We start from the raw sequence: 13,106 nt of genomic DNA, 5'->3' as shown, positions 1-13,106 counted from the left end.
AAATTCACCCAACTTATTGTGGGAAGCTGGTGGAAGGCTATTTTTAGTAGGATTAAATGTCAGGAATTGTTTAAATGTAGTTGGCTAAGGTGTATGTAAACTTCCGACTTCAACTGTATATAGAAGATAGAGTGCCACCTGAGACGCAGCCTATGAGTATTCATTCTTCTAATAGAGGTGAGAAAACAGTACTATAGAGACATTAGAATGTGTGAAAAACACATTCAAAACATGCTTGGTTTTGGCACCAAAAACATCTGACCAAGGCATACTGTACATTATTAGCTGACTTGACCCTGAAACCCATCCCACCCACCTTCTACCCTCCCCTATGGCTGGCTTCCTCTAGCCCCAGGCATTAGGATGATCAAGTCCAATGTTAGCATTGAGGGGCCAGAGGAGGGGGGAGGTCTCTCGCTCTCTCTCTCTGCCTGCCTGGTGGTGCTGCTCTGTGGACAGGCTATCCAGACCCGGTCGCCTGCCTCTGGTTTCCTCTGGAGGTGGATGAGTCTGGGGGTGTAGGGTGGTGCTGCTCTGTGGACAGGCTATCCAGACCCGGTCGCCTGCCTCGGGTTTCCTCTGGAGGTGGATGAGTCTGGGGGTGTAGGGTGGTGCTGCTCTGTGGACAGGCTATCCAGACCCGGTCGTCTGCCTCTGGTTTCCTCTGGAGGTGGATGAGTCTGGGGGTGTAGGGTGGTGCTGCTCTGTGGACAGGCTATCCAGACCCGGTCGCCTGCCTCGGGTTTCCTCTGGAGGTGGATGAGTCTGGGGGTGTAGGGTGGTGCTGCTCTGTGGACAGGCTATCCAGACCCGGTCGCCTGCCTCGGGTTTCCTCTGGAGGTGGATGAGTCTGGGGGTGTAGGGTGGTGCTGCTCTGTGGACAGGCTATCCAGACCCGGTCGTCTGCCTCTGGTTTCCTCTGGAGGTGGATGAGTCTGGGGGTGTAGGTTGGTGCTGCTCTGTGGACAGGCTATCCAGACCCGGTCGCCTGCCTCTGGTTTCCTCTGGAGGTGGATGAGTCTGGGGGTGCAGGGTGAAGTTGCTCTGAGACGCTGATCTTGGCAGCCAGGACACCCGTGATACAAGTGAGTATTCGACATCCAACCATGTCTGAGGACGTCGGGAGATGATGTGGAAAACGGCCACTAGGAAAAACAGTAAGCGCTGTTACCTTCAAGTAGGTTTTGGTTTTGCTGGGGCGAAAGCATCTGCCTCTGATTCCAAATATTGCATGTTCGATTCCAGCAAGAGATGTTTGTTTTAAGCCTATCCCAAACCTTAACCCTTACCTTGACCTTAAACACTTTAAAATGTTACGTTTGCCACAACTTTTACATTTGACGTTTGAGAAACATGGATGAATGTCTAATTCTGACGAGACCGTGAGAGGTAGTTGGATCTCGGTCAGTTTAGCATTTTCCCTCTACTAGGGAAGGTTAGGATTAGGGGAGGGGAAGCTGATCTTAGATCTGCACCTATGGGAAACAGCGAGTCTGGGAGGTAGGAAGCTTTAACTCACAGCAATTACAGTCTCAGCCTGAGCATCAAAAGCGGTAATGAGGATTTAGTTGTCCTGCTCCAATACCATCAAACAAAAGGAGCTTTGTAGAAGTGTGTCATCAATTATGCACACAAGGGTCAATTAGGCCATCATCTAATTAAAAGCACGAGCATGCAAAATTATGCGCTGGCCCAATACCTCCCCAAAATACAATGAAAAATAGGCTACTGGTCTGGTACGCACCTAAGATGGCTCCAGCCAAGGAAATGGTTTCTTATTCATTCACCCCTGAAAGTTGGATGAGAATCATCGAAAATGTGATGTGGGAACCTTGTGCAATGTGTTAAAAGTCAATGCCAGTAGCCCTTGTACCTGTGTCACAGTGGAGTCCGACTCTGCTGGAAGGAGAAATAGAATGAATACGCGGGCAGACTTTCATTACTCACACTGTTCCAACAGCCCTGTGATATTAACAATGATAATCACTGGGCAGAAACAGAATATCACATAGCACCCTGACTGTGAGGTTTAGATCCCTGTTCTACTCCTATTCCCGGTGGGGTATAAAAAGCTGCAATTCCATACAAGTGTGTTTCCTGCCATCAAGATAACACTCATGCAGCTTTCACATCTACTCGTTCATTCGGAATCCTTACCACCACACGGCAAGCTCTCTTGCGTCGAGCAAATTATTTCCACGATCTCCTCCCCAACATCTTTGCAATCACTGTTCATTCGGACGTTGGACATGGAAATTCAGCAATATCACAATATGAATGGATATGATGAACACACACTAGGATGTCAAGCTGACCTCCTCCTCTGCCCGCATAATAATGAGGTGAGCTAATCCTGGGCCTGCTATTGTACATTGACCATGGTGAATTGGCATAAGAATAAACTCAGGCAGGTATTAAAAAGGACTGAGGCGCTTCTGGCTTTGAAAACATCATCAGAATAATGCATTGAGGTGACTGGGAGTCTGGCTGTCCGTGCATCTGGCTGCCCAGCCGGGGGGTGGCTAAATAAAAGCCTGGGTTTAAGGTTTTAACACAGGAAGACCAGCGGGCCTCTAGCACCTGACCTGGTAATTATCTCGAATGTCCATGGGATGTCGGCAAATCCTCCCTCTGCTGCTGCCAGTGCAGCACAGGCCAGGCCCAGGAAATAGCTAGCTAGCATGGTCAAATGTTTCATTTCACAAATGAAGCGTGAACGTGGCTAAAGAGGTGGGTTAGAGGAAGCCTCTCCTGGCTGTGCTAGCTGTGTGTGCTCAGGCCGGTAATTGGCAGCAGAGACACTTATTGACTCGACATGAGTTCACTCCTGTACACTGAACACTCAGCCCTTCAGCTGCCTGGGCTCTTCCCAAATGGCACCCTATTCCCTATCAGGTGCAGTACTTTTGACCAGAGCCCATTCAAGTAGTGCACTATTTAAAGGAATAGGGTTTGGTACGCTCTGATGCTTGGAGCTTAAAGCCACTAAGCAATCATTCTAGTCTAAATACATAAACATATTAGAATACGAGAGATAACGTCAAATACCATTTTCATGTACAGTCGTTAAACCTACAAGTATCAGCAGATGTGCCTAAAAGAACAACCGGTCCTTAAAAGGTTTTTATTTTCTTCCAGGAGAATGAAAAACGAGTTCCATGCAGCTGTAGGGATTGGGATTACACAGCAGGAAATCAGATCAAAAGTAGTCCAGCCATCTGACACAGTCTGGGTTTCCGAGCTGGGTGGAACCCTGGGCCAGTGCAATCAATACTGCAGAAGGATCCATTCTACCTGCTGTCCAGGGGGACCAGATCGGGGTGTGTGTGTGTGTGTGTGTTCTCAAGATTGTTAGGGCTTTTACTGATGTCTCATATCCACAATGAACCAAATCAAAACATTTGTATTCATCACAAGCAACTGGTGTGGACTAACAGTTAAATGCTTAGTTACGGGCCCTTCCCAACAATGCAGAGAGAAAGAAAATAGAGAAATCAAACACGTAATAATAAAAGTTACAATAGATTTTTTTTAAACGAGTAACGATAACTAGGCTATATACAAGAGCTACCAATACTGAGTCAATGTGCAGGGGTACGAGGTCATTGAGGTAGATATGTACATATAACTAGGAATAAAGTGACAGATTGTCAACAAGAGCAGAAGAGTAAGTGATCAGTCATGAAAGTGAGCGCAAAAAGGATCAATGCAGATAGTCCGGGTAGCTATCTGATTAACTATTTAATGAACTCTTTAGAAGTCTCATGGCTTGGAGGTAGAAGCTGTTCAGGGTCCTGTTGGTTCCAGATTTAGTGCATTGGTAACGTTTGCCGTGCGGTAGCAGAGAGAAAAGTCTGTGACTTGGGTGGCTGGAGCCTTTTCTTAGGGCCTTCCTCTGAAACCGCCTGGTATAGAGGTCCTGGATGACAGGGAGCTCGGCACCAGTGATGTACTGGGCTATACGCACTACCCTCTGTAGGGTGCCGAGCAGTTTCTATACAAAGGGGTGACGCAGCCTGTCAAGATGCTCTCAATGGTGCAGCTGTATAACTTTTTTAAAGAACTGAGGGCCCGTGTGAAATCTTTTCAACCTCCTGAGGGGGAAAAGGTGTCATCGTGCCCTCTTCATGACTGTGCTCGTGTTTTGGACCCCGATAGGTCCTTAGAGATGTGGAGACCGAGGAACTTGAAGCTCTCGACCGTCTCCACTACAACCCCGTCAATGTTGAAGGGGGTGTGCTCGGCCCCCCATTTCCTGTAGTTCACGATCAGCTCTTTTGTTTTGCTGATGTTAAGAGAGAGGTTGTTGTCCTTGGCACCACACTGCCAGGTCTCTAACCTCCTCCCTATAGAATGTATCATCGTCGTCGGTGATCAGGCCTACCACCTACCACGCTGAGCTGTAGTCAGTGAACAGCATTCTCACGTTGGTGTTCCCTTTGTCCAAGTGGGAAATGGCAGTGTGGAGTGCAATAGAGATTGCGTCATCTGTAGATCTGTTGGGGCAGTATGCAAATTGGGAGTGGGCCCAGGGTGTCTGGGATGATGGTGATAAGTGTGAGTCATGACCAGCCTTTGAAAGTATTTCATGGCTACAGATGTGAGTGCTACAGGGCGATAGTCATTGGGCACAGGGAGTGTGGTGGTCTGCTCAAAATATTTATGAATTACAGATTGGGTCAGGGAGAGGATGAAAATTCAGTGAAGACACTTGCCAGCTGGTCAGCGCAGACTCTGAGCACGCATCCTGGTAATTCATCTGGCCCTGCGGCCTTGTGAATGTTAACCTGTTTAAAAAGTCTTACTCACATTGGCTACGGAGAGCGTGATCACACAGTCATCTGGAACAGCTAGTGCTCTTACACATTGTTCAGTGTTGCTTGGCTCGAAGTGAGCATAGAAGGCATTTAGCTCGTCTGGAAGGCTCGTGTAATTGGGCAGCTAGGTTTCCCTTTGTAATCCGTGATAGTTCGTAAGCTCTGCCACATCAAGGAGAGTTATAGTGATCAAAAATCACGAGGCATAAACCTTCCTACAATTCCCTTTTAATTAAGAATCATCAGTTATAAACAACCAAATCCAGCCTTTTCAGAGCACTGCACGGCATAACATGTTGACGAACCAGTAGCTAACATTGGTACTGTATATCCTGAAATGGGTGCATTGGCTACATGCTTTGCCTACTAAACAGTAGCGACTGAGACACATTGAGAGAGAGAGATTGTCCTGCCCTTTTGACCGGCTGAAGACCCAAGACGCTAATCCTGACCTTTCTCTCCAGACAGACAGACAGACATGGGTGTCTGCTCTCTGCCCAAATATCACCTTCTCCATGTTCATCCACCAACCTGCCTATTTCTCTCCTCTCTACAGGTATCACATTTGCCACCATTCACTAGGTATATGAAATGTATGATCAAATGTATGTTTTCAGGATATTACACTTCCAAAGGAGAGGTTTCCTCTCATACAGGAAACCAATAGTTTACTTCAGAGGGAGTACAGTACTACTGTTTGGGCTGTATTGTCCATTAAACCAAAATAAATAAAGACGTGAACCCAGTAAAAGTTTGTGAGGAAGCTGGCTCAGCATTTTACAGTCTTTCAGGCTAGAACAGACAGAACTTTGCAACCGAATCTCCAAATAAAACGGCATAGCTGCAGCAACAGAATTACGCCATGGCTTGGAGTTTAAATTACACCATCTGGTGCCGTATCTTCGTTGTCATTCCAAAAAAAGTGTAGGCGTTAATTCTGAATGGTTAACGTTAGGGTTAAAGTTAGGGATAGGGTTCAACTTAAGTTTAGGCATTCATTGGGTAAGTTAAGGATTACGTTTGAAGTAGGGGTGCTGAGGGTGCGGCAGCACCTCCTGATGAAAAAACGATTATTATAATAATTAAAAGACAGAAACTAGGCCTTTATTACTCTTGTATGAGCAGAGAAAAATACTCCTCAGCAGAGCGGAGATAAATACTCTTCAGCCCCCCCCCACCCCACATCGCAAATGTCACCCTATTCCCTATATACTGCATTACCTTTGACAAGGTCCCATAGGGAATAGGGTGCCATTTGGGATGCAGCTGAGGAGACTGTTTTCATCCAGCTGAGCTAAACGTTAGAAAGACTGCATCAAAGAGGGTAGTATTTAACACAAGTCCTTTGGAAGCACGAGAACCCTATATTGCAGGGGTATTCAACTCTTACCCTACGAGGTCCGGAGCCTGCTGATTTTCTGTTCTACCTGATAATTCATTGTACCCACCTGGTGTCCCAGGTCTAAATGAGTTCCTGATTAGAGGGGAATAATGAAAAAACACAGTGGAACTGGCTTCGAGGTCCAGAGTTGAGTTTGAGGGCTCTATAGTACCAACAAGAGTGTTGTGGGAGAGCTACTGTGGCTACAGTCACAAGAGCACAGCTGAACCCACAGTTTTCAGAAAAGTAGAAATAATCAACAACCACACTAGCACAACACTCACAGAACAGCTGAGCAGCAGGTTCGAACTCCCCATTATAACACCTAAACTCTTTATTACTGACCACAGTGGCTTTGTTCCAAACGGCCCCCTATTCCCTATGTAGTGCCCATAGGGCTTTGGTAAAATAAAAAGTAGTGCACTATGTAGGCAATGGGGTGCCAACGGGGAGTCTTGAAAGTTTTCTGAGCAGAGGTACTTATTACCCACGATTGAATAATTCCAGACAACGTCGAAATGTTATAAATAACAAGCTATAAAACGCCACGTGAAACAAATACTGTACATTCTTCAAAAGCCAAGTCCTATGAACATATCATCAACAAGCAATTAAATGAATGATTTTTGCAGACTTGAAAATGAAATGAAAGCCCCAGAGAGGGTCTAGCAGTGGATGAAAAGGTTGACTTTCTCCTCTTTGCTCAACTTTCTTTGAACTTTAATGGCCCTAAATTGGAAGGAACGTCATGCAAAGAGACAATTCTGGACCGCGCCCATGTAATCATTCCCATTCTGCCGTCTGAGAGGCCACAACAAAAGGTTGAACTCATGCCGCTTTGGCGTGAGGTTCAGATCTAGGACCAACTTCCCTTCCCCCAGTGGGAGAAATGCAGAACTGAACCGAGATCAGCATATAGGGCAGGGGGGGAATTTGGGGATTTCGAATACAACAAAAAGGCAGCACAGACTTTAAAAATAACTTATTTGTTCATCAAAATCAATTTGCGGGCCAGAAATGGGGCAGTTATTTTAGGTCCAATACATATCGGTCCAATATAATGTTGGCTGTGGCCTGGAGTGTTTTTTTTTAACCCAAAATAATATATCCTTTAAAATTCCCGAATGCGGCCCGCGGGCCGTAGTTGCCCACCCTTGGTCTACGGGCAACTTCACCGTATTTCAGCCCCACAAGGGAGGAGTTCTGAGAGGGGGAAAAAAAACTTGTACCGGTCATGTGATTGGCTTACTGTATGTATCCACTGCCCATCCTTTGGTGTCATGCAGTATGAGGTGGTATGTGATGGTATATACACAGTAAAAAACTGAAGTGATGTTTGATGGTGTGTGTGTGGAGTAAAAGGTGTAATGTGGTATGTGTGTACGTGATGTGTGAGTGGTAAAAGGTGTAATGTGGTATGTGGTATGTGTGTACGTGATGTGTGAGTGGTAAAAGGTGTAATGTGGTATGTGTGTGTGTGTGATGTGGTTTATGTGTATGTAGCGATGCAGGGAGTCGTGTGTGTGTGTGTGATGTGGTTTATGTGTATGTAGCGATGCAGGGAGTTGTGTGTGTGTGTGTGTGTGTGTGATGTGGTTTATGTGTATGTAGCGATGCAGGGAGTCGTGTGTGTGTGTGATGTGGTTTATGTGTATGTAGCGATGCAGGGAGTCGTGTGTGTGTGTGTGGGATGTGGTTTATGATGGTTTATGTGTATGTACCGATGCAGGGAGTTGTGTGTGTGTGTGTGTGTGTGTGTGTGGGATGTGGTTTATGATGGTTTATGTGTATGTAGCGACGCAGGGAGTCGTGTGTGTGCGGGATGTGGTTTATGATGGTTTATGTGTATGTAGCGACGCAGGGAGTCGTGTGTGTGTGGGATGTGGTTTATGATGGTTTATGTGTATGTAGCGACGCAGGGAGTCGTGTGTGTGTGGGATGTGGTTTATGATGGTTTATGTGTATGTAGCGACGCAGGGAGTCGTGTGTGTGTGGGATGTGGTTTATGATGGTTTATGTGTATGTAGCGACGCAGGAGTCGTGTGTGTGTGGGATGTGGTTTATGATGGTTTATGTGTATGTAGCGACGCAGGGAGTCGTGTGTGTGTGGGATGTGGTTTATGATGGTTTATGTGTATGTAGTGACGCAGGGAGTCATGTGTGTGTGTGTGGGGGATGTGGTTTATGATGGTTTATGTGTATGTAGCGACGCAGGGAGTCGTGTGTGTGTGGGATGTGGTTTATGATGGTTTATGTGTATGTAGCGACGCAGGGAGTCGTGTGCGTGTGGGATGTGGTTTATGATGGTTTATGTGTATGTAGCGACGCAGGGAGTCGTGTGCGTGCGTGCGTGCAGTAACACAGCACTCTCTGCATCATGGTGACTCACTGGGAATCTGTTGGATCCTGTGGACCACCACAAAGGCATCGGAGAGGCCCACCTTCACCGGGTGATTGACAGAGCTGATCTGGGCCACCTCGATGGGGATCTGGAAGAGAGAGGAGAGACCAGTGGAGGGGCATCAATCACCAGCCGCCACACCTGTCTATCTAACTGAGCTGCCTGCAAACAGACCAAACCAGGCAGAGGCCTAACAGTTTCTGATGCTGATGGAAGGCTGGGGTAAATGTGTCCCAAATGACACCCTATACCGTTTATAGTGCACTTCTTTTGACCAGGGCCGGCACTATGTAGGGAATAAGGTGCCATTTTGTGACGCAAGCCTACAGACAATGAATGGGACTTCGCTTACTGGCAAGAACAAAGAGTGTACAATCAACTCATCTCCCCAAAAAATCCAATTAATAATTCCACAAAACAAGTCTGGCGGGCTCAAACTTGAGAATGTAGAGATCCTTGGAGAGACACACTTTTATTGTGTGGTGAAAGTGAAGTGAACACAGCAGTCCCCTTTACGTCTTTACATGAAGGTGGATGAGGTGAGTGTTTAGAGAAAAGTACTCCCTGATTGGAACGGAGAGAAAGAGAGAGAGAGAGAAAGAGAGATGTCGCGTCATGCCCTGATTGAGAACAGAGGTTGGAGAGCACAGAGGTTTATTTATCAACTCAATCACGGAGAGAATGTAATAAGTGCTCCGTCGCCACAGGGAAGAGGGGGTGACGAATGAGAGAGAGAGAGAGAGAGAGAGAGAAAGAGAGAGAGAAACGGAAACAGAGAGAGAGAGAGAGATAAAGAGAGAGAGAGAAACGGAAACAGAGAGAGAGAGAGAGAGAGAGAGAGAGAGAGAGAGGGAGAGAGAGAGGGAAAGAGGTGGAGAAGGAGAGAGCTGTGAGTGTGAAGAATTCCCTGCCCCTCACGAGCTGGGTGTGACGTAACTCCTACACCCCATACCATGTCTTGTTAAGCTAATTATCGCTATCTAGCTAGCCAACAAATACTCATTGTGCAAATGTATTTATGTTCTCAATGAACATTTGGAGAGGAACTAAAGTGTGCATGTTGTCAACAATCCTTTGATTCTAAACTAATCCCTTCTGTTTTCCTCAAGGGTTGCGCACAGATCGGGTTTTGTCGCTAAGCAATCCACCCATCTATGGGAGATAGCTGGAGGGAGGAGCAGCGAGAGAAATAAAGAGAGACAGTGAGAGAGGGACTAAGAGTAGCAGAAATAGAGAAAGAGAGAGAAAGAGGCAGAGGGGAGGGACATATAGCCTAGATAGGGAGAAACACAGAGAGAGAGAGAGAGAGAGAGAGAGAGAGAGAGAGAGAGAGAGAGAGAGAGAGAGGTATATGTAGATAAAGAGAACGAGAGAGAGAGACCTCTTTGTAGGCGAAGACGATCCTGCCGTCGCTGTGCAGTGTGGCCTGGAAGGTGAAGCTGCCCAGGTTGTAGCTGTCCTGCAGGTGGACATTGTCCCACTGGACTACCAGAGCAGTGCCTGGATGAGAGGAAGGGAGAGAGGGAGACTGTCAGAACCTTAGACAACCAAACAGGACCTCATAACCACACAGGACCATGCAAAACCACAAAGAACCACTTAGAACTAGATATAACTTACTTAGAACAACACAGTACCACACAGAACAACACACTGTATAACCACACAGGGCCACACAGCACTACATATAAACACACAGTTCCACACAAAACCACTTAGAACCACATAGAACCACACATGACCATACAAAATAATATAGAACCACATACAATATAACCACACAGGACCATACAGAACCATACATAACAGGTGTGGGAATCCTAGGGGTTTAAAACTGGATAGAAAGTTTGTAGAAATTATAATGGACCTATAACAAAATCGGTCCCCAAAGAAGTCTATGCAGCCCCCTGAATTTTGAAATCCCAATGTGGCCCTTTGAGACAAAATGATTACCCACCCCTGATATATAACTACACATGACAACAGAGAACTACATAGACCTACATAGATTTCTATTAGATAATTATTTGGAGAGCAAAACCCAGAGGAGGCAAGGTTCCTTAAGTTTCAAACATTGCCGGAGGCACCCAGGGTAGCCAAAATGAGTTGTAACGTGTCTTCTCTGATACCACAGTCTCACCTTCTCAGATAAAAGATACATGTAAGCCTAGTAAATTCAGCAAAAAAAAGAAACGTCCTCACTGTCAACTGCGCTTATTTTCAGTAAACGTAACATGTGTAAATATTTGTATGAACATAACCAGATTCAACAACTGAGACATAAACTGAACAAGTTCCACAGACATGTGACTAACAGAAATGGAATAATGTGCCCCTGAACAAAGGGGGGTCAAAATCAAAAGTAACAGTCAGTATCTGGTGTGGCCACCAGCTGCATTAAGTACTGCAGTGCATCTCCTCCTCATGGTCTGCACCAGAATTGCCAGTTATTGCGGTGAGATGTTACCCCACTCTTCCACCAAGGCACCTACAAGTTCCTGGACATTTCTGGGGGGAACGGCCCTAGCCCTCACCCTCCAATCCAACAGGTCCCAGATGTGCTAAATGGGATTGAGATCCGGGCTCTTCGCTGGCCATGGCAGAACACTGACATTCCTGTCTTGCAGGAAATCACGCACAGAATGAGCAATATGGCTGGTGGCTGGAGGGTCATGTTAGGATGAACCTGCAGGAAGGGTACCACATGAGGGAGGAGGAAGTCTTCCCTGTAACACACAGCATTGAGATTGCCTGCAATGACAACAAGCTCAGTCAGATGATTCTATGACACACCACCCCAGACCATGATGGACCTTCCACCTCCAAATCGATCCCGCTCCAGACTACAGGCCTCGGTGTAACGCTCATTCCTTCGACGATAAACGTGAATCCGACCATCACCCCTGGTGAGACAAAACTGCGTCTCATCAGTGAAGAAAACTTTTTGCCAGTCCTGTCTGGTCCAGCGACGGTGGGTTTGTGCCCATAGAAGATGTTGTTGGCGGTGAGGTATGGTGAGGAGCTCTCTCAGCCTATTGCTCAGCCTATCTCTCAGCCTATTGCGGACAGTCTGAGCACTGATGGAGGGATTGTGCGTTCCTGGTGTACCTCGGGCAGTTGTTGTTGCCATCCTGTACCTGTCCGGCAGGTGTGATGTTCGGATGTACCGATCCTGTGCAGGTGTTGTTACACATGGTCTGCCATTGCGAGGACGATCAGCTGTCCATCCTGTCTCCCTGTAGCGCTGTCTTAGGCGTCTCACAGTACGGACATTACAATTTATTGTCCTGTCCACATCTGTAGCATGCCTAAGGCACGTTCACACAGATGAGCAGGGACCCTGGGCATCTTTCTTTTGGTGATTTTCAGAGTCAGTAGAAAGGCCTCTTTAGTGTCCTACGTTTTCATAACTGTGACCTTAATTGCCTACCGTGTGTAAGCTGTTAGTGTCTTAACAACCGTTCCACAGGTGCACGTTCATAATTGTTTGTGGTTCATTGAACAAGCACGGGAAACGATGTTTAAACCCTTTACAATGAAGATCTGTGAAGTTATTTGGATTCATACGACTTATATTTGAAAGACAGGGTCCTGAAAAAAGGGACGTTTCTTTTTTTGCTGAGTTTATATTCCAGTTAACAAAACTCCTTGCAACATACAGGACACATTTAATTATTTTTGAAGAATCAGGAGGAAGCTCACATGAAGTACTCTGCACTGGATGGGTGTGTGTGTGTGTGTGTGGGGGGGGGGGGGGTTGAAATCATTTCAATATTCAAATAGTATCCTTCTTTTTTGTTGTTGTCGGATATCAGTATTTTCGAAATACATGTTTTTTTTTTAAAACACACATTTTGAACCTGAGCACTGCTGCGCGTGGTAGAGGCTGGCGCTCTATTGCTGCAGCTGTGCCTGCAGAGGTTATATGGGGCGGTGTGTGTAGCGAGCAGAGGGAGGGAGAGAGAGCGAGAGAGAGAGAGACGCCAAGGAAACTCGGCTACAGCCAAGACTAGCTAACTTGCAGCAGCCACAACGTTATTCATCATCCCACATAACAGTGCCTGTCTTGACTGGAGTAGCGAGGCTGATTGAAGCCACATGCTGCGCTTTCTCCCCAACCCCATTCAGATAAAACAGCCTACCTGTTGGTTGCTCATTGTAGCCTTCATGCTAATTTTAGAGCTTTTTCGTTTGTTTTTTGTTCCATCGTTGCATTACGTTAGTGAACTCTCACGCCATTTGCTACACATTGAGCCTCTTTGATTGGACAACATATACAACAAGACAGGTGAAGGCTACCGGCCTTTTGGTGGGGCGCACGTGCATGTCAGAAACAACACTGAAAAGTTTGTTATTTTATTCAGTGAATCATTTGAAATGTCATGGTATATCCTTGTATATAACAATGTTACATGGATATGGTCATTTAATTTAGAAAAAGCAATCTGGTTAAAACAGGCCTGTTTTCTCTCCAAAAATGTATTTGAATACTAACATCCCGTTCAGA

General features: G+C 46.2%; 1 protein-coding gene across 2 annotated transcripts in view; it reads right to left on the bottom strand.

Annotated features, from left to right (window-relative positions):
- plxdc2b (plexin domain containing 2b) overlaps positions 1-13,106 on the bottom strand; it is a 182,303-nt gene that overhangs the window by 33,854 nt on the left and 135,343 nt on the right. For both annotated transcript variants that reach the window (XM_065019536.1, XM_029661497.2), the window contains exons 6-7: positions 9,981-10,099; positions 8,588-8,687 (exon numbers count right to left, since the gene is read on the bottom strand). In XM_065019536.1, coding sequence (XP_064875608.1) covers positions 8,588-8,687; positions 9,981-10,099 — 219 coding nt within the window. The remainder of the gene's footprint in view (positions 1-8,587; positions 8,688-9,980; positions 10,100-13,106) is intronic.

Source organism: Oncorhynchus nerka, linkage group LG6 (assembly GCF_034236695.1).
Source record: "Oncorhynchus nerka isolate Pitt River linkage group LG6, Oner_Uvic_2.0, whole genome shotgun sequence".
NCBI classification, from domain to species: domain Eukaryota; kingdom Metazoa; phylum Chordata; class Actinopteri; order Salmoniformes; family Salmonidae; genus Oncorhynchus; species Oncorhynchus nerka.
Note: the sequence above shows the minus strand (reverse complement) of the source record. Positions and strands in the feature narration are given on the sequence as shown.